Source organism: Aulostomus chinensis, chromosome 5 (genome assembly GCF_037954235.1).
Source record: "Aulostomus chinensis isolate RoL2024-O1b breed Wild chromosome 5, RoL_Achi_v1.0, whole genome shotgun sequence".
NCBI classification, from domain to species: Eukaryota; Metazoa; Chordata; class Actinopteri; order Syngnathiformes; family Aulostomidae; genus Aulostomus; species Aulostomus chinensis.
In genome coordinates this window covers 13,254,392-13,277,475 of record NC_141324.1, presented here as the reverse complement: position 1 = coordinate 13,277,475, position 23,084 = coordinate 13,254,392, and the positions used below count along the sequence as shown (strand labels likewise).

At 42.7% G+C, this 23,084-nt stretch overlaps 1 protein-coding gene across 5 annotated transcripts; it reads left to right on the top strand.

Moving 5' to 3' along the window:
* The first annotated feature begins 287 nt into the window (after nt 1-287).
* Nucleotides 288-19,263, top strand: LOC147261286 (polyamine-transporting ATPase 13A3-like). 5 transcript variants are annotated; one of them, XM_086203248.1, is made up of 33 exons: nt 288-496; nt 2,284-2,350; nt 2,434-2,503; nt 3,820-3,993; nt 4,441-4,614; nt 4,698-4,768; nt 4,861-4,944; nt 5,054-5,123; nt 5,226-5,360; nt 5,484-5,556; nt 5,718-5,849; nt 6,487-6,654; nt 6,770-6,927; nt 7,753-7,941; nt 9,498-9,559; nt 10,252-10,402; nt 10,648-10,725; nt 10,894-11,044; nt 11,211-11,331; nt 13,380-13,504; nt 13,587-13,750; nt 14,102-14,233; nt 14,325-14,404; nt 14,538-14,580; nt 14,680-14,789; nt 15,592-15,688; nt 16,037-16,109; nt 16,189-16,366; nt 16,665-16,846; nt 17,041-17,129; nt 17,286-17,366; nt 17,608-17,703; nt 17,982-19,263. In XM_086203248.1, exons 3-33 carry the CDS (start codon nt 2,453-2,455, stop codon nt 18,162-18,164), a joined length of 3,675 nt encoding a protein of 1,224 aa, XP_086059374.1. In that variant the 5' UTR covers nt 288-496; nt 2,284-2,350; nt 2,434-2,452; the 3' UTR covers nt 18,165-19,263. The 5 variants fall into 5 exon arrangements, with proteins under 5 accessions (XP_086059374.1, XP_086059375.1, XP_086059376.1 ...); XM_086203249.1 differs by having other exon boundaries at nt 288-580; XM_086203250.1 differs by lacking the exon at nt 17,608-17,703.
* The last annotated feature ends 3,821 nt before the right edge of the window (nt 19,264-23,084 follow it).

The window sequence follows — 23,084 nt, the reverse complement described above, 5'->3', positions numbered from 1 at the left end:
ATTTAATAAAGATAATTATAATAATTGTGTCAACATGTTGTATTTTCTTTTATATCTAATTCATTTTCCAACGTGAACATAAATGTTTTTCAAACCCAACCTTTGTGTGTGTTTTTGATCGCGTGTGATTAAGACCTCAAACCGGCTCCTGACTTTAAAGTCGCACCTGCTTGGCGGGTAAATCAACCTCCGAATGATCGATCACTAATAATCAGGTGTCTCATATCTCCCCTGTAGTTGAAGTATCGGCTCCTCCAAGTGTTCTGACGTGTAGAACTCCCCTCAAACGCGGTGTCCTCTCATGACCTCACATCCTGTTTTCTCCACTTCCTTATGAATGGAGCGGTCTGGTCCGGGATCAGCGCAGCGTGGCGCGTTTCTGCACCCACACACATTCACACACACTCACGCCGGATCAGCAGGCTGCAGAGGACAAGCCCCAGCAAACGGATCCTACTAAATATGCAACGTAGGACGTGTTGATCGTGACTAATTGGTGAGATGTAGATCGAGCACGCGTGCGGGTTTTAGTGCGTTTATACACTAACTTTTCTGTTTTGAGGCAAGTTATGCAGAGACGGTAAGAGTGCGTGTCATGATGATGCAAGTTACAAACTGTCCGGGCAATAATTCTAAAAGTTATTACAAAAGTGATCCACGGTTGTAACGGAATGCACGTGTATGCTGTGCTCATTGAGCATCCAGGGAAGCTTTAAATGTGGTTTCTAGTGTTTTTACCAGTCCAGTGGTAAATCTCTACATGTTTAAAATACCATGGGGGAAAAAATGCTCATATCTAGTAAGTTAGTCCCCTCTTTTACTGTAACTTTAAAGCGTTTGTCAAGTGTCATGGTGACAAGAATTCTCTCCCGTGATGGAAGTCTGCTGGACTCAAGTTTTGGCTGCTCCTTCACCAACATGCCTTTTTCTCTTGTAGCTTTATGTTAGGGGTCTTTGTCTTACTGGAAAATAAATCTGATCCCAGGTCATAGTTCTCTTGCTGACTGCAGCATGTTGTTTTGTTGTTGTAACCCTCTACCTTCTCAAGCCTTTTCAAAGAATCAGAACCACACCAGGGTTCATTGTGGGGGATGGTGTGCGAGGTGCTGTTGAATCTAAATCCAACAGAATGAAAAAAAACAAAACTCAGTTGTGTCCTTTTGGACCGTAAACTTAACCTGTAAAAGTGTGTCATTTTACATGGAGGTGGTTATAATCTGCTTTGATTTGCAGCTGTCGCCAAGCAAACTGAGTAAAGGCTCCTGAGTCAGTTTTTGTGAGGTTGTTTTGAAGTTCACTTGCAGGTCAGAACTTGCTGAGAGGTCAGGCGATCAGTCAAACATGGAAGTGTCATCCGTATTGAACGTGTCGCCACAGTGCAAAGGTTCTCTGTCCTAACAGCCCGCTCATTGCTTAACACCACAAGTCTTTTATTGTTCGGCCCGTTACAACGCTACCGAGCCGTGTCCAGTTGGGATCGTGGGGGGGCTCAGATTTTATAACTTTGTTACTAGTTCAGAACAGAATAAAGGGCAAAGGTGAAAGTACTTGTTCCAAGCAGTTAAAGCAGTAAATACAGGTTCAAGTGAGGCTCTGTTGGTAGAGATGTGTGTGGAATTTTAATCTCTCTCGAGCAAAACGGATCTACGCTGTTGTTGTAATCAGATGATACAACATCATCTGGGATTATCACCTCTGGCAGCCACGGGGCTGTTATCTGTTGAGCTGGGTGTTGAACTGTGATCATTTTATGTCATCGACTAAATTAGTTCTCTGACGTGGTTTATTGTATGATGACATGTCATTATACAAAACGTCCGACCCCCCCCCCCCCCCCCGAGAAAATATCCAAGTCGTAAGTTGTTTTTTAACGTTTGTTTGGCGAATGCCAACGTGCTGGCTCATACAACTCAAGAGGAGAAACTGATAAATCAAGTGCAGACACATTTTTGTAAATTAGTTTATGTCTTTTCATGTTAAACTATTTTGAGTTGGAGGACAATGGCAAGGAGTTTAAAACTTAAACCAATGTTGTGTGACACAACATAATTTTGATGTCGTTAATTATAGGTTTCAACGGTATAAAGGAGAGAGAAAGCGCTAATGCCCTAGAACCGGTTTAGGAATCGCGTATTGGTAAAGGTACCAGTATGAGAAATGGGAGCTCTTGTAAAGGGTTGTGGCGAAAGATCCTTCCACCTCTCCTGTTTGTCTGTCTTCAGAGAAGATTATGCCACATAAAAGTAAATGAATTACATTCTATGTGGGCTGTTTCTCCTTCAGAGGCCATAAACCCGAGTCTGTCCTGCTTTCGACCGAGATCAACGTTGCAACATCTTGACCAGATGAGGTAGAAGACTTTCCCTTGAGATGAGGAAGTAAACCACCTGTCTTCATGTAATAAAACAGCATTTCTCCTGCTTTTCCATGTAGTTGTTGAACTTCTTACAGCATGAGAACCAGTGAGATGAAGATCCTCAACCGAGGCCTGGAGAATGAGATGGTAAATATCACCTAATACTGGCCTCCGTTCTGCTTCGGAATTTACCAACCCTGCCTTTGATACAATCGATCACCAAAGTTGATCTTTTTGTATGGAGAAAGACTTGAACACCGCAGTTTTGCTGTGTGAAGTTACAAAGGTTCGTTTGAAGGGAAGCAGAAACATGTCGGAGGTGCTGATAGACGCTGTGGGAGAGTGTAAACTCCCTCCAATCACAAAAAGGTAACTTTGTTCAGCTCAGTGCAGTTAAAGAGCTTTACGGTTGACTGGCGATCATCATAAGAGCGCCAGTGAAAACTGACCAAAATACAAGAGTAATGCACACGAGAAACAAAATCAATCGTACATGAAACTTAAAGCAGATATAAGATACTTAATATATTCATATTGTAGAATATGAAGCTGATAAAATACCAGTCCAGTCGAAGCCATGCCAGAGGGATGGCTGTTAGCTTTTTATAGCGCTTAAATCTTAAGGCAGACTGTTGCACAATTAAATGGTGCGCATCTTCAAAAAATATTGACAGCTAAACGTGAAATGATTGGGGCACGAGAAATTCTGCACTAAAAAAAATAACACAAACCGGACAAAAATCCAGAAGTTATGTTTGGTTCCTGGTCAGCATCAAACAGAGTTATGTGAGCCAAACTGGACCGTCACAAAGCTATAAATCGCGGTGAAGAATGTTTTAAATTTATTACAAATGAGCAAACTGCCGTTCAGAATCCTTCTTGAGTGGAAGTCAAAGCTAAACGAACCATCTACACCTGCTTTTAGGAGGCGGAGACATTTCATAGCAAAACAGACGTCGGCGCAGATGCTCCCACTTTTTTCTTGACCATTTGTATAAATTCCTATTTATGAGTGAGAAAACCTCTCAGTCCGAGCGCCGGCAGCAGCCGAGTGTGATTAAAGCCACGTGTGGTCTGTTTGCACACAACATGTCACGTGCACATTACAGCCTGTCAGAAATTAAAGAAGATAAGAAATCTGAAGATCAAGGGTTGTGTCCATTCCTCGATCAAATCAAACATAATCTTCCAAGATGATTGACCCAGTTTTTTTTATATGGGCTTATCAAAGTAATCAGGTGTTTTACAAGTTAATTATTACCTCTTGCACAGGTGAGATTTGTTCTGTGGTCCTTCATTGTGGCCCAGATCACCTCTGAATCTGGTCTGAGTGATGGGATCCTTCAGGTCTGATTTGAGCCACTGATGTAGTAGTGGTCCTGAGATCAATCCTCATGGAACCACAAGTGTCTGGGTTTAAAAGCTGAGATTGTTTTGACTCAGGCTAGGTGTTGTCCGTGTAGGAGGTGAGGGGGTACCGGCCCTGTCTGTGGAAGATGATCCTGGTCGGTGTCGGTGCTGTTTGCTCTGGTGGTCTCCTGCTGCTGTTGCTCTACTGGCTCCCTGAGTGGGCCGTTAAAGGCACCTGCAAACCTACCTCACTGAAGGACGCACACACACTGCTGCTCAGGACCACGGTATGTTCAGCCAGTCTGAAAGCCTGCTGTCGCCTCCCGCTCTGATATTACTGTGATGCTCAGCGATGCAGGAGTGTGTCAGGTATGTTTTACATGCTACACAGGTCAAGGGGATTGTGTTAGCATGCTAATAATGGAATTAGTGATGGAAAGGTGAGTTCATATGATTGGAGAATGATGGAGTGAGAGGATGGCTGAAGATGATTGTTGCACTCCACCCAGTAGTTGTGGAGACCTAGCGATCAGGACAGTAAGCGTCAGTCTACTGGTTGGCGTGATGACGGTCAGGGGTCTCACAGAAGTCACTGACTGATTTCTCCACAGACTTTTAACATTTGTGCCAAATTTCATGGAAATCTATATTTCACTCAAAACCCAAATATTCTTGGTAGTGCCAGAGGAGACTCAGGACAAACCCCTTCCTCACTGTCTATGTTGCTCCATCAGGATGAGTTCCGGCAGTGGTTTCGGGCCAGAGTACATGTGTTGTTGGCTCCAGGGAAGAACCCCTTCAGTAGTCTGGAGCTGCAGTCCACAGCTCAGCTTCTGAACGGTGACAGCGACCACAGCACTACACATGAGGATCTTCATGGGAAGTTTTCACACAGGCTGCCCGCTAAGGTACTTGGGGGGGTGACTGCTTTTTCCATCATTTGCTGAAGTGCATTCCTGACCACCACTCCTCTCTCTACCTCTTCTTGCAGATCCACTACTTCACCCACCACAGCACTAAATACTTCTGGAACGATGCAACACAGAACTTCGAAACTTTCAAGTAAGAACCCCACTGAAAACTGCAGCTTCAGCAACGTGTCTTGAATCAGAATGTTGCTGCAGTCAAAAAATGAAAGTGTGTGACCTTTCTAGAGGCTTGGAGGATATGAACCTGAGCTGTGCTGCCCTTCGCTCCGAGCATAGCTCCGGACTCTCTAAAACGCTGCAGGAATACAGGTGCATGCCAGCGTTATTTCACTCACTATGGTCTAAAAACTGTTCGAAACAAACAGCGAGTTAAGTGTTCTGCTAAAAGTCGAACAGGAGGTTATTGTTTTTTCAACAGGGGGTTGTTTTTCGGGGAGAATGAGATTGCGGTGAGGGTTCCATCTTTATTCAAGCTCCTCATTAAGGAGGTAAGGGTTTATTTTCTATTCTGACATCACTTCCTTTAATTTAGCAAACAATTAACCCCTGGCATCTTCTGTGTTTTGTTTTTTTTGTCCTCTTCCATCAAGGTCTTGAATCCATTCTACATCTTCCAGCTCTTCAGTGTCATTCTGTGGAGTGCTGATGACTACTACTATTACGCCTCAGCCATCGTCCTCATGTCTGTCATTTCAATAGCTACCTCCCTCTATACCATTAAAAAGGTGAGTTGTGTGCAAGTCCAGTAAAGGTCTGTTTGACATGACATTTTTTCAGGCCTTACCATTTATTTGGTTTTTGTGTGGTATTTCATTCATGTCTTCTCTCTTGTGTCTTTCTCATTCCAGCAATACATGATGCTACATGACATGGTGGCAGCACATAGTGTGGTTCGGGTTTCAGTGTGCCGAGGAAATAAAGGCACGTTTTCCTTTTTTGGGTCACAATGCAGCCCTGAAATCAGGCTGTCACTCTGCCTCCACACATGATTGAACTTCTCTAAAGTGTGCTTATTGTGATACCTCGTAATATCGGTCATCTGAAGGTGATGTCATCCTTCTGTTACTTCCACTTGATCACAGATATCGAACAGGCCATGTCAACTGAGCTCGTGCCCGGTGATGTTGTGATTATTCCTGCAAATGGCTTGATCATGCCCTGTGACGCCGTGCTTGTCCGTGGAACCTGCATAGTGAACGAGAGCATGTTGACAGGTTGGTGTTTCTACTTGGCATCTGCGGATAGTAAATCCCCTGAGCCTGTCAGTGCATCTCTTGGTTCTTATCAGAGGATTGAGGCATTTCAGTCAGCGTATCGAATTTTTGTCACATTCATACTTCTGAATTTATTGTTCAGAATTCAATAAAAGCCCGTTATTTTCTAAATTTGTCCAGCCCACACTGAACTTCAGATGTATGTCACCACTGAAATAACGAGCTAGCAAGAAGGTAGTATTCTGCAACTTCTTGAGCGAATATCTGTCACAAAAAATAATCCCTCAATCCAGAACATGCTGGTATTCTCTACAGAGCGAGCATCACTGTGTACATATACAGTTGTACAAAACCTGCACAACCATTTAAACTAAATTAATAATGCCAGCTTTGTTACAAATTGACTGCTAAATTGGTTTGAGGATGTTAACATTCGTGTGATTGTAACATCTGATTTCTATGGCAAAGTTGCTCTTTGCCGTAATTTGCATCGTTTTGGTCATTTGAAATAATATTCTAAAATTTAAGAAGTGCTTTGACTTAAGAGTATTCCAGTAGCTACATTCTGGTTGTACGTTGTTTTCTATGTTGTAAACAACACCGCAGCTATTGTTGTTTGTCCTGCCTCGCCCTTCAGGGGAGAGTGTGCCGGTTACAAAGACGGGTCTGCCCAGCTCTGCCGAGGAGGGGGTCAAGACCTACGATATAGAGGAGCACAAGAGACACACTCTGTTCTGTGGCACACACGTTATCCAGACCCGCTTCTATGCTGGAGAACTAGTGAAGGCTGTCGTGGTCAGAACAGGTGAGGAAGCGGGTGTAACTCTCAGGTTGCACATGTTCAGTTTATAATCATATTTCTTGACGGTAAATCAAGAAACGCAAAAATGAAAAATGCTTTAACATCCACGTTCCCACAGGTTTTAGTACTGAAAAGGGTCAGCTGGTGCGTTCCATCCTCTACCCTAAACCCACAGACTTCAAACTGTACCGTGATGCCTATCTGTTCCTGCTTTGTCTGGTGGGAGTAGCAGGGATTGGCTTCATCTATACCATTGTCCTCAGTGTCATGAACAAGGTACCCCTTCTTTAATAATATTGATATGTAAGAGAACTAAAAGAGGTTGCTTCATTTTTAATTCTTCTCTGGGCTGCTAAAGGCACTTAGCACTGGCTGAGTGAGGAAGTTGCAATGCTGGTGTGGCAGTTGAGTCCTGAAGCTCAAATTGTTCAATATGGGGGCGCCTAGGTAGCGCAACGGTCTATTGTGTTCTTCTCCATCAGCATGATGGTGGCTGGTTACACTCCCGGAGTTGCTTCTGGCGGTGGAGGGCATCTTTACAGTCACAACTGGCCACGTCTGCTGGAGGGAGGCTGGATCAGAGAATGTGTCCTAGTCGCTGCAACTAGTGCCTCCACTGACTGATCACGGCAACTGTTCAGGGGGAGGATAACTGGGAGGGGTAGCTTCATCCTCTCACACAATACATGGGAGAAAGCTATTCTATACTGCATCATCAAGGTGCACGCAACAGGTCATTCTTTTAGTCCGGACTCCCTTTAGATAATCAGTGAGTTACTGAAGCAGTGCCTCACAGGCTCAGGTGGGCCCAGCAGTATGGCTTCCATGAAGCTCCACACTGTGGATCGTACCTGCTGCCCGGCTGCAATTTGTCTCTGTCCCTGAGCAATGTGACATGCAGCACAGGTAGCAGCACCTTCCATCTCCTGACTACAGGTTATGGTTTTGGTGTGGTTGGTCAGTTGCTATTTAATCAAGTCATCCACGGACTAAGATGACAATAAAACTGTTGGTGGCCAGCACAGAAGCCATCTTGTGCAGTGATGATTTACAACAAACAGCAACAACAGCTGTTAATGGTCCCCTCTTCATCCCCTCCAGGTTCCAGCTCACACTATCATCATTGAATCTCTGGATATCATCACCATCACTGTGCCCCCGGCCTTACCAGCAGCCATGACAGCCGGCATCGTATATGCGCAGAGGCGTCTAAAACGAGTCGGCATCTTTTGTATCAGCCCGCAGAGAATCAACATGTGTGGTCAGCTCAACCTGGTTTGCTTTGACAAGGTAATCTCACCCAGAGCAGTTGTTTGATAGAATATTCTTTTCTTTTCTTCTTTCATTACCAACTTCAGCTTAAGTCCTGATTCAGAATGTATGAAAATGAGTTATGAGGCATTTCAACCCACTTGTGCTTAATAGTTAAGTTTTTGTTTTACACTGTTTTGATGGTTTTATGACCATCATAACCATGAATCATCATGTCTTCACGCAGTTCTGAGGGTCTACTCCCAGAGTGGCCGATGACTTCCCCTTTCCTTTACATCAAAAACTTGGTGGTTCGAGCTACTAAAAGATCATTGCTGCCGCGCAGGAAACTTGGGAAGTTCCTTCAGGAATTCGGTTAGAAGAGGAAATAACTAAGCGAGAAAAATCTGCCTACACATTGATGGATTTGCACATCAGACAAAATGGAAGTGGATCAACACCTGAATTCATATTTTGCTCCAGCTACTTAAAAAAAAACTGGTTGACAAACTTACACAGCTTCCAGAAGCATTTGTTGAGAACGCATTCCAGATTAAAACTGAAAAAGGTTCTAAACTTATTTGAGCTCATCCTAATACAGACATAAATCTTTTGTTTTCTTTAAAATGCCTTAAACTCACTCACCTGTTCGATTTCCTTTTTTTACAACGCGAAGGATGCAATCACGATAGCTTTTAGGGGTAAAATGAATGTCCGTTCAGTCAGTAATTCCGCTACATTAAAAAAAGGGGGAAAGTGGAGCTTAATCAGTAAAAGACAAGAATCCACCCTAGTGTGTTTTCAAAATGAATTAAAAGAATTCTACATGGACAAACAGATGAATACATTTGTACCTTTTTACATGTGTTGCGATTAGCTTTTAGGAAAAAAATATCAGAAGAAGGCTGTACCTTACATCCTTATCAGAATAGAGAAGGAGGGAGATTAACTAGTTTGATTGATATTAATTGTTTCAAGGACAAAAATCATGACACCTGGAGTGCGACAGGTTGCTATCCTGTATTATTTTTTTATGATGTGATTACTCAACATTACCTGCCTCAGAGAATCTCATTTTATATGCCGATGATTCTGTTTTGTCCGCAGCACTGGAAAATAGTTAAAAAACAGAACTAACCGATAATGGTTGTTTTTTTTGGGGGGGGGGGGGGAGTTAAAAATATGGTTTTAGAAAATTTCAAAAGCTCAAAATACACTCAGAAAGTCAGTGTTATGATGGGATATGATAGTAGCCTTTGGGGACCGTTATTTTTAGTCTTAATGTGTGTTTAAAAATTGTTATGCAGTTATTAGTGTTTTCAACTGTAAAATAATTTCATTCATCTCTGAACGTGTGTCACCGAACTATTTAATCCAGACAATCATCCACAGGTCGCTCAGCAGTGAAATATGAAGAAGCAGCAGCCTGAAATGGAAGTGTGTTTTGTTCCAGTGCAGCCATCTGCTGTCTGAATGTGTTGGTCACAAAGCGTGCATGCATTTTTGCTCTTGTGTTTACTGGAGTAGATTAAACATTATTTTCATTTGATCTGCTCCACTGTACAAAAATTAATGGTTGATAATTTCATTTTCAGACCGGCACTCTTACTGAGGATGGTTTGGACTTGTGGGGTATTCAGAGAGCAGAAAATGGATGGTAGGACGCGCCATCTGCGATCAGGATTTTATCCTTTTGTTGACACATATTTTTCTTAAAAAAAAAAAATCACAAACCTGACAGATATCACAGTGAGCTCCTTAACAGAGGAGAAAAAAAACTCCATATTTTTATTTATTTTTTTATTTTAAGACCTGATATTTTGATAGGATTACCAGGTGCCCAAGTTTTATTATTGTTTTCCATCCATTTTTACAACCCTTGTGTAGAACGGCACGCAACATTTGCATTCCAGGTATTTAAAAAAAAAAAAAAAACCCATTTTAGAGAGAGATTCCTTATTTTTTACTTAATGCAGCCCTTTTTTTTTTTAAGAGTTTTGTTTGTGTTGTATCAAGCTGAGTTATGACTGAAGTTCCACAAAACAAACTGCAACAGCTTGAAAGGGGAAACATTCACAACATCTACGAGAAATATATTTCCTGGGAGCAGTATAAGTCACTATGTTCCTCTATGTTGCTGTGTCCCTGAATGCCACTGGATGATTTTATTGTTACCTTTCCGATAGAAAAGGAGTCTTTTTATTGTTTTTCTGGAAAGTTGTATTTGGGATGTTCTGACGTGATGTCATTTGCATCATCAATACAACCTTACAAAACTTCCTGGTAATAAAAGCACAGTATTTGTTGCTCTTTCGGTTCTAAGATCACTCTCCTCCCTCTCCACCCCAGCTTTTCCCCTCCGGAGTCACAGGCAGCTAAAGCGAATCTGGTGAACACCGTTTTTGTAGCCTGCATGGCGACTTGCCACTCCCTCACTAAGATACAGGGCGAACTCTCTGGAGACCCTTTAGACCTCAAAATGTTCTGCGCCACAGGTTGGGTAAGCAGCATTTTTCAGTGTTAACACCCAACACACTAAGAAACGGGTGCATTTATCCATGAATAATGTAGCACCACACTTGTTGCCTTGGCAGCTCTTCTTGGCTAAGATGTGGTAAAGTACAATGGGGACTCCTGAAAGGCAGCAAGTGTCTCTTGGTCTTGAGCTTGGTTTCTGTCACTCGGCAACGTTTCAGATCAAATTACAAGATATTATCATGTGATATCTCATCATTTGTTGTGTAGGTCCTTGAGGAGGCCACAGAAGAGGAGACTGCGCTCCATAATCCCATAATGCCCACTGTTGTGCGACCTCCAAATCAAGTAATCCGCAATCTTTTTGTGTCACCATATGGATATTTACCATCTAACATTCACTCAAACCGTCTTGATTATCACTATGTTGTTTTCCTTTGCGTATCCTTTTTTTAAGACATCACAATTCAAGTGTCAAATATGAAAAGGATTTGATTCTAACATGTGTCATCACAGTCCTGTGAGATTGGGATTGTGCGCCAGTTCCCATTCTCCTCAACGCTGCAGAGGATGAGTGTAGTGGTCAGGAAATTGGGGGAAAAACACATGGATGCTTACCTGAAAGGGGCTCCAGAGATTGTGGCCGGCCTCTGCAAGCCACACACAGGTCAGACACCTAAAGATCAGGAAAAAAAAAAATCTTTTTTTAATGAGGAGCTTTCATTCGTGTAATATACATTTTTGCCCCCACATTTCCCTGCCAATAAAACACAAAAAGCTAATAAATGCAGGACTAACCTATCTTGTCTCTTTTCTTTTGTTGGATTTTTTAGTCCCACAGAATTTCACAGAGATTCTGGAGACTTACACCAGGCAGGGCTTCAGGGTTATTGCCCTGGCATGCCGACAGCTGGAGTCCAAACTCTCCTGGCATAAAGTCCAGAACCTCAGCAGGTATTGCTCCTTTCACAGATGAAACTGTAGCACGGCAACAGACACGCTCTAGAATATGTTTCGTCTTCAAAAATTGTGCATGTAGCTAGTATTTACTATTTTCCTGTGTGGAGGACGTATTTTTGCTGGTAACTTGGTGAACATAATAATATCTAAATATTCATAACGGAGATTAAAGGGAGCTAAATGTTCAATCATCATTTTAGTCATCCAGATTGTTTTGGTGTGGGTTGCTATCAGGAAAACAGCGGGAAAGTCGTCTGCCTCTTTTTCGGTTTTGGTGTTTTCCACACTGCAGCTCCATTCTTGTCTTGATAGATGTTATAGATTTCTAATCTTTAATAACATCCTTGACCAACGTGTGATCATCGCCTGCTATTATCCTCAATTACTGTCTGAAAACTGATTATGAAGTGACTGCATCATTTGATTGGAATTATTTTATAAATTGTGTGTTGTGATGAGGGTTGGCTATTACAGTGGTTTGCAAAAGTTTTCATACCCCTTGAACTTTTCTACATTTTGTCACGTTACAACCACAAAAAAAAAAAAAAAAAAAAAAAATTATTGGAATTTTATGCGAAAGAACAACACAAAGGGGCACACATTTAGGAAGTACAAGGAAGGTTCATCTGGCCCGTACGCAGCCATCGAGGGGAACGCACACAACTTTTTATGTTATGGGGCGGCAAAATTGGGACTCCCACTGTCCAAACGGATGCTGTCTCATTAGCTGGTAGAGGTTATTTCCCACACCTACGGGGCTCAGGGAGTGCCGGTCCCTTCAGGTACAAGCGCTCATTCTACCAGTATGGCTACATCCTGGGCAGCCTTTAGGGGTATGCCTGCAGCCGATATCTGTGCAGTGGCTTCATGGTCTATGCCATGTACTTTTACTAGATTTTACAGGGTGGACGTAACTCGCCTCGGCCCAGTTGGCAACACCACCCTTATGACAGTGACAAATTTTAGTTTGGTGGGTTCCTGGCGACCCTTTTGTAGGTTTCATCCCTTTTTTTAGACCACAGTGACGGTCAGAGTGAGGTTGAAACAGATCGTGAGTTACGAATGTAACGATGGATCTGTGAGACCAGGAGATGACCGTCGCTGTCCTTGTTGCTAGGAACGCTCTGAGGCTCTCAAGGTAAGAGACTGAACTGGGAGCATTCTTTGCTTTTTATAAATGCAGGTCATTCTGCTTGCGGAGGTCACGGGCATGACTTTGTTGACTTATGGTCTCTGTGGTAAACAAGGCGATCATTCCTTTTTTAGACCATAGTGACGGTCATCCCTCAGTCTCACAGATCCATCGCTACATTCTTAAGTCAAGTTTTCCGCAGTACATAGCGTTTTGCATTTAGGTCACAAAGTTCAATTTTGATCTCATTTGACCAGAGCACCTTATTCCACATGTTTGCTGTGTCACCCACATGGCTTCTGGCAAACTGCAAACAGGACTTCTTATGGTTTTCTTTTAACAACGGCTTTCTTCTCTAGGAAATCTTTTTTTATAGCTTAACCTTGCTTTAAACTTGTACAACGTGGCCTGTCGTCCACGCATTCACATTAAGGAAAACATATATCTTTTTGGCCACTGTGACATTTCCCGTGCAGAAGCTGATGTATGAAAGTACAGAGTCGGTGAATGCTGACAGATGGTCCTGCTGAAAAACCTCCCATGTAATGTTCTCAAAGCAGTCCTGAAGCTGAGAGAGTGCCGTCTCAGGCGGGACTGTAATGGTTTTTGTTATGGATGGGGATCTCCCTCCGAGGGCGTGTATGCAGGTGCAAGTAACAGTCGTAAAAGTAATAGCTGTCAAAACAAACACAAATACTTTTTGAAAGCTGAAGTGTGCGCTATTTTTGATCTGCTAACATTTGCAGCACACCTGGAAATTTAGGTTTATTTTCTAAAGAATGAAATTACATTTTTGTTATTATAGAGAATGACATATGCCAGAAAAGTACCTTTGGGCACTGGCACCAATATTGATTCAAATGTTAATGGTACCAAGGCCTGGTTGTGATGAGGAACCTGTACGTTTCAGGGACCTGTTAGAGACCAACATGGAGTTCCTGGGCTTGATCATCATGCAGAACAAAATAAAACAAGAGACGGCTGGGGTGTTACTGGACTTACGTCAAGCCAATATTCGCACTTTGATGGTTACAGGTAACCCAACTCAGTAAATTCTGACGTTTACTTCATGTTTGATGATTGTTATTCCAGCCTTCCTCCCCACTCTGTCTGTCAGGTGACAATATGTTGACCGCAATATCAGTGGCTCGAGACTGCGGGATGATCCGTCCACATGAGAGAGTCGTTATAGCAGATGCGGTGCCTCCGAAGGACCTCAGCCCCGCTAGCATTACGTGGTGTTACACTGACAACCCTGCTCAGAACATCAAGGACAATCAGGTAAGGCTGGAATCTGAGAGCACCTGGGTGATGAACAGACGTCGCACAGCTTTGCAGTAGCTGTAACCTACCATCGATCAGTTGTAGGAACTTTGAAATCGCTTGTCATGATAGTTTTTGTTGTTTTCTCACCACCTTTCTGGATCAGCATTTTATCCTGCAAATAAAGTTGGATATTACGGTACTGATACAAATCGAACACTGGCTAAACTACTCTGAACAAATGACACTTAAAGATGACTCTCAAGTATGCTTGATCTCCAAGTATCACTGTTGGAATTCCTGAGATAAAAGCAGTGGAACGTCTTTATGTGTGTTATCCTGCTTTATTTCCCTTCTTCTTTTATTCAGACGGTGGAGGTCAACCTGGGCGAAGCCGCGCTTGACGACCAGCTGACTCAGCAGGACCAGGGCTATCACTTTGCTGTGAGTGGCCGGGCCTTCACTGTGATCACCGAGCACTTCCCTCAACTGGTCCACAAGGTAACAAACAGGCTGAACAGTGTAGATATCGCTGTCCAACACTTTTGGATGTTGATGTAAGACTTTTTCTCTCCACATGGGGGCACTGCAGCTCCTGCTGAGAGCCACTGTGTTTGCTCGCATGGCTCCGGACCAGAAGACTCAGCTGGTGGAAGTCCTGCAGAGCATTGAGTGAGCTTTCCTCTGTGTAGCTGTTTAGTCTTCTGATGAGCTCTTTTTTATTTTCTCTGGTTTTAGATGATTTTTATAGAATCACATCATCTGCAGCTTTTCTTTCTTTTCACTGGATTTGTTTACCTTCTAGTTACACTGTTGGGATGTGTGGTGATGGTGCTAATGACTGTGGAGTAAGTTTCTCTTTACATGTTCAAGCTGGCAGGTAGTCATCTCAGTATTTCTCTGATGGTTGGGGCTGTGTTCCAGTAATGACACTCTCTCTTGGTCAGGCTCTGAAGAGAGCTCACAGTGGGATCTCTCTGTCTGAGCTGGAGGCCTCTGTGGCCTCCCCGTTCACCTCCTCCAGCTCCAACATCTCCTGTGTTCCAAACCTCATCAGGTAGCAGCTCACTGTGGTGCTACACATGCATGAGAAGTGTGATGCTCGTGTGATGTTAGGAGTATCAATATCCAGATTGGATGTACTCCTGTGAATACGTGTTTTACTGTCATTATTCCATCATAATTATACATCCAATAGACAATATAATACAAATAAGTCATGATAAGAATGATAATGACAGTCAACAAAAAAAATGATCGTTAAAAATAAAGAAACAAATAATTAAAAAAGAAAAGGGGATATATTTTGGCTGTTCATCCACAAGCATAACAAAAGCTGAACTGTGATACAACCACATCATTGCTCATGTATTGTTCTACATATCCTGATGAGACAGTCGCATGGAAATCAAACACATTCCTATGGCACTCAGAGTCGCATTTCGCACAAACTAACAACAAAACACAAACATCCTTCCTCCTCCAGGATATACATATTTTCCTGATTTTGAGATTTATTCTTCTATTTATCTTTAAGGTGCCAACAATTTCTTTAAAGGAGGCTCCTTCTTAGTGGTACCTCCCATTTACTATTCAACATTCAGGACATTTGTATGAAGAAAAGAGAATCTTGCATTCAAAAAAATTGATAAGTCGAGTATTTTGAAAAAAACAACAACTTTTTTTTTTAAAGTTCCAGATTCATACATTGATAATAGAAAAGCGAGGATCACAGTTCAGTTTAATTAAAAAAGTATGTGAAAGTATGTATTTCTCAGTTTTGGCTTGGTTTTGTGAATGTTGATATCTACCTGATGGTCCCAGTTGTATCATGTTTGTGATTTTGTGACCGTCCACAGGGAGGGCCGTGCCGCTCTCATAACATCCTTCTGCGTGTTCAAGTTCATGGCTCTCTACAGCATCATCCAGTACCTCAGTGTCACGCTGCTTTACTCAGTAAATATCCTCTCTCTGTTTTATCGTCCCGTCAGTAGGGCAAGCAATTTGCACAACTATGAATAAAGTGGGCAGAATGGTTGATACTTTGAAAGTATTTGGCATCTCTCGTAGTCAGAAACGCTGAGAATAGATTTGGGAGGTTTCATTCACAGCCACAGAGTCACACGTCTGTCTCATTCTAAGTGAAGGCAATCAGTTAAATATGTGGGGTTTGGCAACATGGATGTACTTGAGAACAGGAGTGTACAAGGCTTGAGTGTTTGTCACTGATAGAACAGATGTCGACGAGTCGTCTGCTGCTATGTCGTGAATCCATCCTGGACTTCTCAATTCTCTCCTCTGCAGATTCTCAGCAATTTGGGAGACTTCCAGTTTCTCTTCATTGACATTGCCATCATTCTCATCATTGCCTTTACAAGTGAGTGACCAACGCTAAAAGGTTCTGGTCAAATGATTTAATAATATATGGGACTGACCTGCAATCATTTTTGCTTTAGTGAGTCTGAACCCGGGGTGGAAGAAGCTGGTGTGCTGCAGCCCCCCGTCCAGTCTGATCTCTGGCCCGCTGCTTTGCTCAGTTCTGACTCAAATCCTGACCTGCATGATCTTCCAGGTCCTGGCTTTTCTCTTAGTGAGAGAGCAGAGCTGGTATGAGACATGGACGCCTCAGTCAGAGTGAGTAAAATTGAACTATGGACTATGTAACATATAGCAATGTAGCTATGAGTTTGAAATAGGGTTGGACTTTACCTGCCACTTAATTACATCACTGATTCACCAACACAACATTTTTACTTTTCGACGTCTTTCTAACAGAGAAAATTAGATTGAAAAGGGTCAGACAGAGTGCATGTGGTCAGCTGAGTAGCTGATATGAAGTCAGAAAAAACACACAAATATGAAAGTTTTTCAATGTAACTGTGGACAAATGCATTAACAATCTTCCTTTTCTCACCTCCTGTCTACATTTCAGTGCCTGTAATGTGTCCAGCTCCAGTAATGCTCATAGCCTCAATGTAACAACCCCTCCCCACCCCAAGAACATCAAGAACTATGAAAACACCACCCTCTTCTACGTCTCTTCCTTCCAGTACTTGGCTGTTGCCATCGTCTTCTCTAAGGGGAAGCCTTTCAGGCAACCAAGCTACAAAAACTGTAAGACCTGTTGAAGTTGAGACCACACGCGTGTGCGTGTGCGTGTGTGTGTGTGTGTGTGTGTGTGTGTGTGTGTGTGTGTGTGTGTGTGTGTGTGTGTGTGTGTGTGTGTGCGGGCATACGTGCTGTGAACCACAAAACAACCATTTATTCTGCAGACTAACATTAATTACCTGTGTTTTTAATTCTTCAAGGGCCGTTCATGCTGTCCTGCGTTGGTTTGTATGCATTTCTTTTCTTCATCATGATGCATCCTGTTCCTGCCATCGACAACTTCCTGGAGGTGAAACTTGTTATTAGGATGTTTTTTCTCGGTTACCCTAATTTTCTCTGTTTTGAATATTTAAACATGAAAAGATTTCACTGAAGTTGTACTGAGCGACGCAAACTGTGTATGTGTGTGCGTGTGTTCTCACTGTTCATCCCCGCCCCTCCTCAGATTGTGTGTGTTCCCCATGACTGGCGCACTACGCTGCTCATCATTGTGGTCTTGAATGCAGCTGTGTCTTTCATACTGGAGGTACGCTTTAAGAGCATCACAAACACTCTCTGACTGATCACTCCTCTCAGGAAATTCAAGGCTTTTATTTTGAAAAACTGATTTCAACGTGATTTCTTTTTTCTTTTTTTTACTGTTGCCTCTATAATCAGCAATATACAATTTCTAAATCAATGAACTTTTTTATCATAATGATTTGTGTTTTCGTGAATGTGTGCACATATCCAAATCTACATGATTCTCAAGTTCAAACCTCCTGTAGATTTTGATCCTTGACGTCATCTTGTGGGGACTAGTTGTCAGAGACAGTCAGGGGCTAAATTGGACCACCAATTCCCCAACTACGAATACACCACAGGTTGGCAAGCTTTTGACCTCACTGCTTTTTTAAAACAATTTTGTTAGCTTTTCTTTGTAGGTAGCAAATGCTTTTCTTTCGTCTTTGATCCCATTGGTCTGAATTTGAAAACACTGCTGCATATCTCTCTTGAAACACTTGAAATAGAAATCAATCTTAAAGCAATAATCTAAAAATGTTTGATTTCAGAAATCATCCTGTTGGCGTTAAGTGGTTTGAATGAAAGCGTCCATGATATGGACTCTCTAACTCTGTCCTATGTTCATACTGATCCTTAGACAGCCCATGACCGTTGGGGCTCAGCCTTCCTGTCCTGGTTGTTCTGTCAGAGAAAGAAGCCCCCAAGAGTGAAATACATGCATCTGGCCCTGAAGCTGCAGGATGACACTGACTGGCCCCCCAGACCCTCCAGTATCACCTATGCCAGCACTCCTCAGTCCAGTACCTCTGCCCCCCTCTGACACCAATGTGCCTCAAGCCAAACCTGCACATTCTAAACCTGTGTGTTGACTTGAGTAATGACGGATGGTCGTATGTTCCTCAGACAAGGCCACAAAACCCTGAGTGATGCTGTGAGCTGCTTAATGATAAAGATGTAACATCTTGATTCAGATGGAAAAACTCTACACTTCATCTGTACTGTCACATCCCACTGCCAATATTTGAGCAAGAAGCCTCACCAGTAGGAAGGTACTTCTCCTTACATTGTTTAAGTTAAGACTGTAGTCTTTTCACTGTTTGGCTGTTGATGAAATCACAGCTGTCACTATCAGCTTGAAACCAGAGCAACAATGAGAGACATCAGATGCAGGACTGAGCCTGTGAGTGTGTCTGTAGTACGGACCTTCTCACATCCAACACTCCTCCTCCATCAACATGTGCTGCTTAAATCTAAAGATTTTCCAACAATAATGTGATATGGATTCAAGGAAGCATGAGAGACATGTCTGTCTGTAAGTTTTTGAACGTTGTTGAGTTTCTCAGACACGGAGAGGTTCACTTTGCTATGTGATTTAACTTCTTCCTATGGAAGAGAGAAGTGGAAAATTCAGAGTCTGTTTTTAAAAATGTTGTCTGTGTGGGTGTGTGTGGGTGTGTGCATTCGTGAGCTGCATTTGTATGTGTGTGCATATGTTTGTTTGGGTGTGTCTGCATGCACGTGTCTTCATTGTGTGTGTGTGTGTGTGTGTGTGTGTGTGTGTGTGTGTGTGTGTGTGTGTGTGTGTGTGTGTGTATCCATGCATGTATGTAAGTGTGACATTCTATTTTGATAACACCGGACATTCCACGCTGTTTTAATGTCTAACTTCCTGTAATGGTCTGGTTCCGTGTGGACGTTCTAGAGAATCTGAGGAGAGCCAGTTATGTATGTTCTCTCGTCTGCACTCATGGATGCGGTTATGACATTAACAAGTTTAACGCTTAGCTGTAAGTCTTGTTTCCTTAAAATTGTGTTCGTAACATTGAAGTCCTTTTTTTGTTGTTGTTCATGAGTGTTTTTTTTTATATTTATCATTTCTTATGTATAATTTTTTAAGGAAATAAAATGAAAATTATAATTTGTTCATTGTTTCTTGACATATTCTGCCAAACGATTTAAATGCCATCTTTGTAGTCGCTGCTCACAAAATGTCATGTTGTTTGCTTAACTTCCAGCATCAACTGGCGGTATCGAGGCGAGCTAACATGCAAAATGATTACTCATTAACATTCTACATTTATATGCATTCACGGGCCACCATATTAGTTACAACTATTCAACTGATAATTAATGCAAATATCTGATCAGGCGATTATATGGCAGTAACTCAATACGTTTAGGACTGTAGACATGTTCAAGAAGGTCTGCTCAAGTTGAATCCGAGCATCAAGAAAGATGATTTAAGTGACTTTGAGCATGACGTGGCTGTTTGACCCAGTCAGGCAGGTCTGATATCTCAGAAAGTACTGATCTAGGATTTTCACACAAAACCATCTCTTGGGTCACAGAGATATCCAGTGAGGGGCCGTTCTCTGTTGATGACAGAAGTCCGTGGAGAACCGCCACACTGGGTGTAGCTGATAGAAAGACAACAGTAATTCATTTAACCAGTTGTTACAACTGAGGTGTGATGAAGCACATCTGAGTGCACCACACGTGGAAGCTTGAAGCACTTGGGCTACTGCAGCAGAGACCACACCAGGTCCCACTCTGGTCATCTAAGAACAGGATATTGAGGCTATTATTCACATGGGCTTCCCAATATTGAAAAAGTTTTGAAAATGTCTCTTGTGACATTTGGATGGTAGAGTCCAAATTGGGCATAAAGAGCAACAAAGCGTGGATTTATCCCCTTGATACACCTGGAGCTGCGGTTTACCTATTGATTCTGGTTCGACTGACCATGCCAGTCCCCACAGCAGGATCACCCACGTCACAAAGCTCAAATCACCTCAGTCTGGTTTCTTCAACATGAAAATTAGTTCACTGGACTCAAATGGCCTTCACAGTTACCAGATCCAAATCTACTAGAGCCTCTTTGGGATGTGGTTGAACAGGAGATTAGCATCATGGATGTGCAGCCAACAAATCTGCAGCAACTGCGTGATGATATTATGTCAATATGGACCAAAATTTCAGAGGAACGTTTTAAACACCTTGTTAAAACTATGCCATGGAGAACTATGGTAGTTCTTAAAGAAAAGGGGGGTCCAGCCTGGTACTAGCAAGGTAAACCTATGAAAGTAGCTGGTCACAAGTCTGTCTTCGTGGAACCATTGCTTTGGATCTGTTAGCATCTAGCATGCTAACTAGTGGCATAAAGACTCTTCCTGTAAGATCATTTGAGGTCATCACACATGACTTGTCTCATGTTGACGTGTCATCACAGACATGCAGAAGGCAGGCATGCCTGACACAAGTGTTAAATATTTGATTGATTCAAATGGTACTTTGACACATGTAACCTTTTTAAATATGGCAACTTCCTGTGAGGGCTGCACGGTGGTGCAGTGGTCAGCACTGTGGCCTCACAGCAAGAAGGTTCCGGGTTCGAGTCCCGGCTCGGCCACGGGATCTTTCTGTGTGGAGTTTGCATGTTCTCCCCGTGTCTGCGTGGGTTCTCTCTGGTACTCCAGCTTCCTCCCACAGTCCAAAGACATCAAGAGGGGACGAGGCTGATTGATACTCTAAATTGACTGTAGGTGTGACTGTGAGTGTGAATGGTTGTCTGTCTCTATGTGTTGGCCCTGCGATGGACTGGTGACCTGTCCAGGGTGAACCCCGCCTCTCGCCCGTTGACGCTGGGATAGGCTCCAGCCCCCCCGCGACCCTTAATGTGTAGGAATAAGCGGAAGATGACGATGGATGGAACTTCCTGTGATTTGGAAGTTTCTGTATGTCATATAGCATCTGATTAGATTTCAATTAATTTTGCAGTGCTATCAGGAGCACAGGAAGAGCTAGCCATGTATATTTAGTTTGAAGATAATGGCAACTGATGACTAATAACTACTATAGCAACAAAACAGCAGCAAAACTGCCCCAAAACATTACCTTACAAATTCTTAATTGTCCAGTAATATTCAGGTCTTCTCCATCCTGCCTTATGCTCAGTTACAAACAAACACTTGAATGTGAATCAAAAATGTGCTATGAATGCATTTTAACATGGTCTTTTACTCAAAGTTCGAATGAATATCATATCACTAAGCTACTAATTGTGTTGGAATCAAATGTTTAAAACAATGGCGCCTCTGTAGAGACCATATCTCAACCCGGGTCAGAATCATGTTATGAGAATCTGGTGCAAAGTCAGTGGGGTTGTCCTTGGTCATGCTAAAGCCCCCCACTTGGTTTCGGGAAAATCATCCTGGCAGTTTTTGCATAAATAGACAACCAGACAGAGTAACAAACAAATCATGGACATGTGAAAACATACAGCATATCTTCCTATGCAGAGGCATATACAACATATATAAAACATATCTAAAGCAACCAAATTTCTCCTTCATTGTTATCTGTAACAATGTTCTTATTTTGTGATTTGTATAAAATGTAAAAACTGTGTCAGTCCACAAATATTCCTGTGTTTGCTCTGCAGACCAGCCATTACATTTCCCAATAAATCTCTATATCAAGCCACTCTTGCATGCATCGTGGGGGGCTGACCTTGGTCACACTTTTTCAGCCAAGACCTACTGATCAATTATGGGCTTTCCCAGCCTCCTCGCTGCCTGGCATATGGGTGCTTAAAGGCGCGAGAGTGGAGGAGAAAGAGGGGTATCATTTCATGTGGAGATCAGGGCCTACAGGCAGTGAATGGGTGGATTTAAGGGGGACTGTGAATGAAGGACGGGGGTCTTCAGTTCTACTAAAAGAAAAGATTCTCCCACAGATCAGGGAAGAGCCTTTTTGGGAATATTCATGATGAGGATGCATCATGAATTCATGTGTGTCTCTGACTTACGCGGATCATCTTTTCAGTAAACATGAATGTGTGCAGAGCCACGATGTCCTGCTCTTGCTCAGTGTTTGCAGTGTTGTTTGGAGGATAGTGTTGCCTCTCCACAAAGCAATATGGGTTTTTGTGTACTCTGATGTATTCCTTTTGTATCAGTAGAGCAACAGATGGAGACTGGTGGAAAGACATAAAGAAGCTAAAACACACAGCCTTTCTTCCTCACAGCTAGCTACCCTGTGAAAAAGATTTTCTCAAGCTTGTGCTCAGACGTGTGCTATTGCAAACATTTTGGACTTCATCTCCCTTCTCTTTTACCCACACGTTTTCTTTTTTTTGTGTAGTTTCAAGCTTTGGGACTATGCACACAGTCTTTGTTGACGTTTTCTTTATTTGCACCCGTTCTCACAGAGCAATCAGGCCTGGTAGTTTGTTGCATGGCTGCCACTGTAGCACACTTAAGTGGGGTTCTTTTGAATGCTTTTTTAAGTAAGACATGTGCATGCTTTACATATCTGCGTCAGACAGCTGCAGCATCTCTAAATGTCTGTACTCAAAGCCTTCGTTGTGATTAATAGTGAGGACACAAGGCCAACCTGATGCTCACTTACGGTTGGCCTCATTTTACAGAAGACACAAAGGCACCACGTCTGGTAAAAAGGCTGTGACCCAACAGACGGACACAAAGCTCTTCTCCTCCCTTCTGTCGCCTAAGCATGGTCTCGTTCCCTGGGCCTTCATGGCATCCCTGTCCCCTTCCTTTATCAGTGCCTCCAGGCCTGAATGGCCTCTGTGGTTGGTCAATAAATTCAGTGATTCAGGGGGTGGACAGTTGCAGCCGTGTTAACATTTGTTCACAGGCTTGTCGAAGGGATGGGCCCCGCCCCGTGGCTCTTTGTCTCTTCTGGTCCCTCAACAGGTTAGAAGTCAATGGAGGGCCTT

Coding starts and splice junctions, on each gene's coding strand:
- LOC147261286 (XM_086203248.1), top strand. CDS start 2,453: ATGAGAACCAGTGAGATGAAGATCCTCAACCGAGGCCTGGAGAATGAG. Junction 14,234..14,324: donor TCCCTCAACTGGTCCACAAG/GTAACAAACAGG, acceptor GGGGCACTGCAG/CTCCTGCTGAGAGCCACTGT. Junction 16,110..16,188: donor TCTCATCATTGCCTTTACAA/GTGAGTGACCAA, acceptor TTTTTGCTTTAG/TGAGTCTGAACCCGGGGTGG.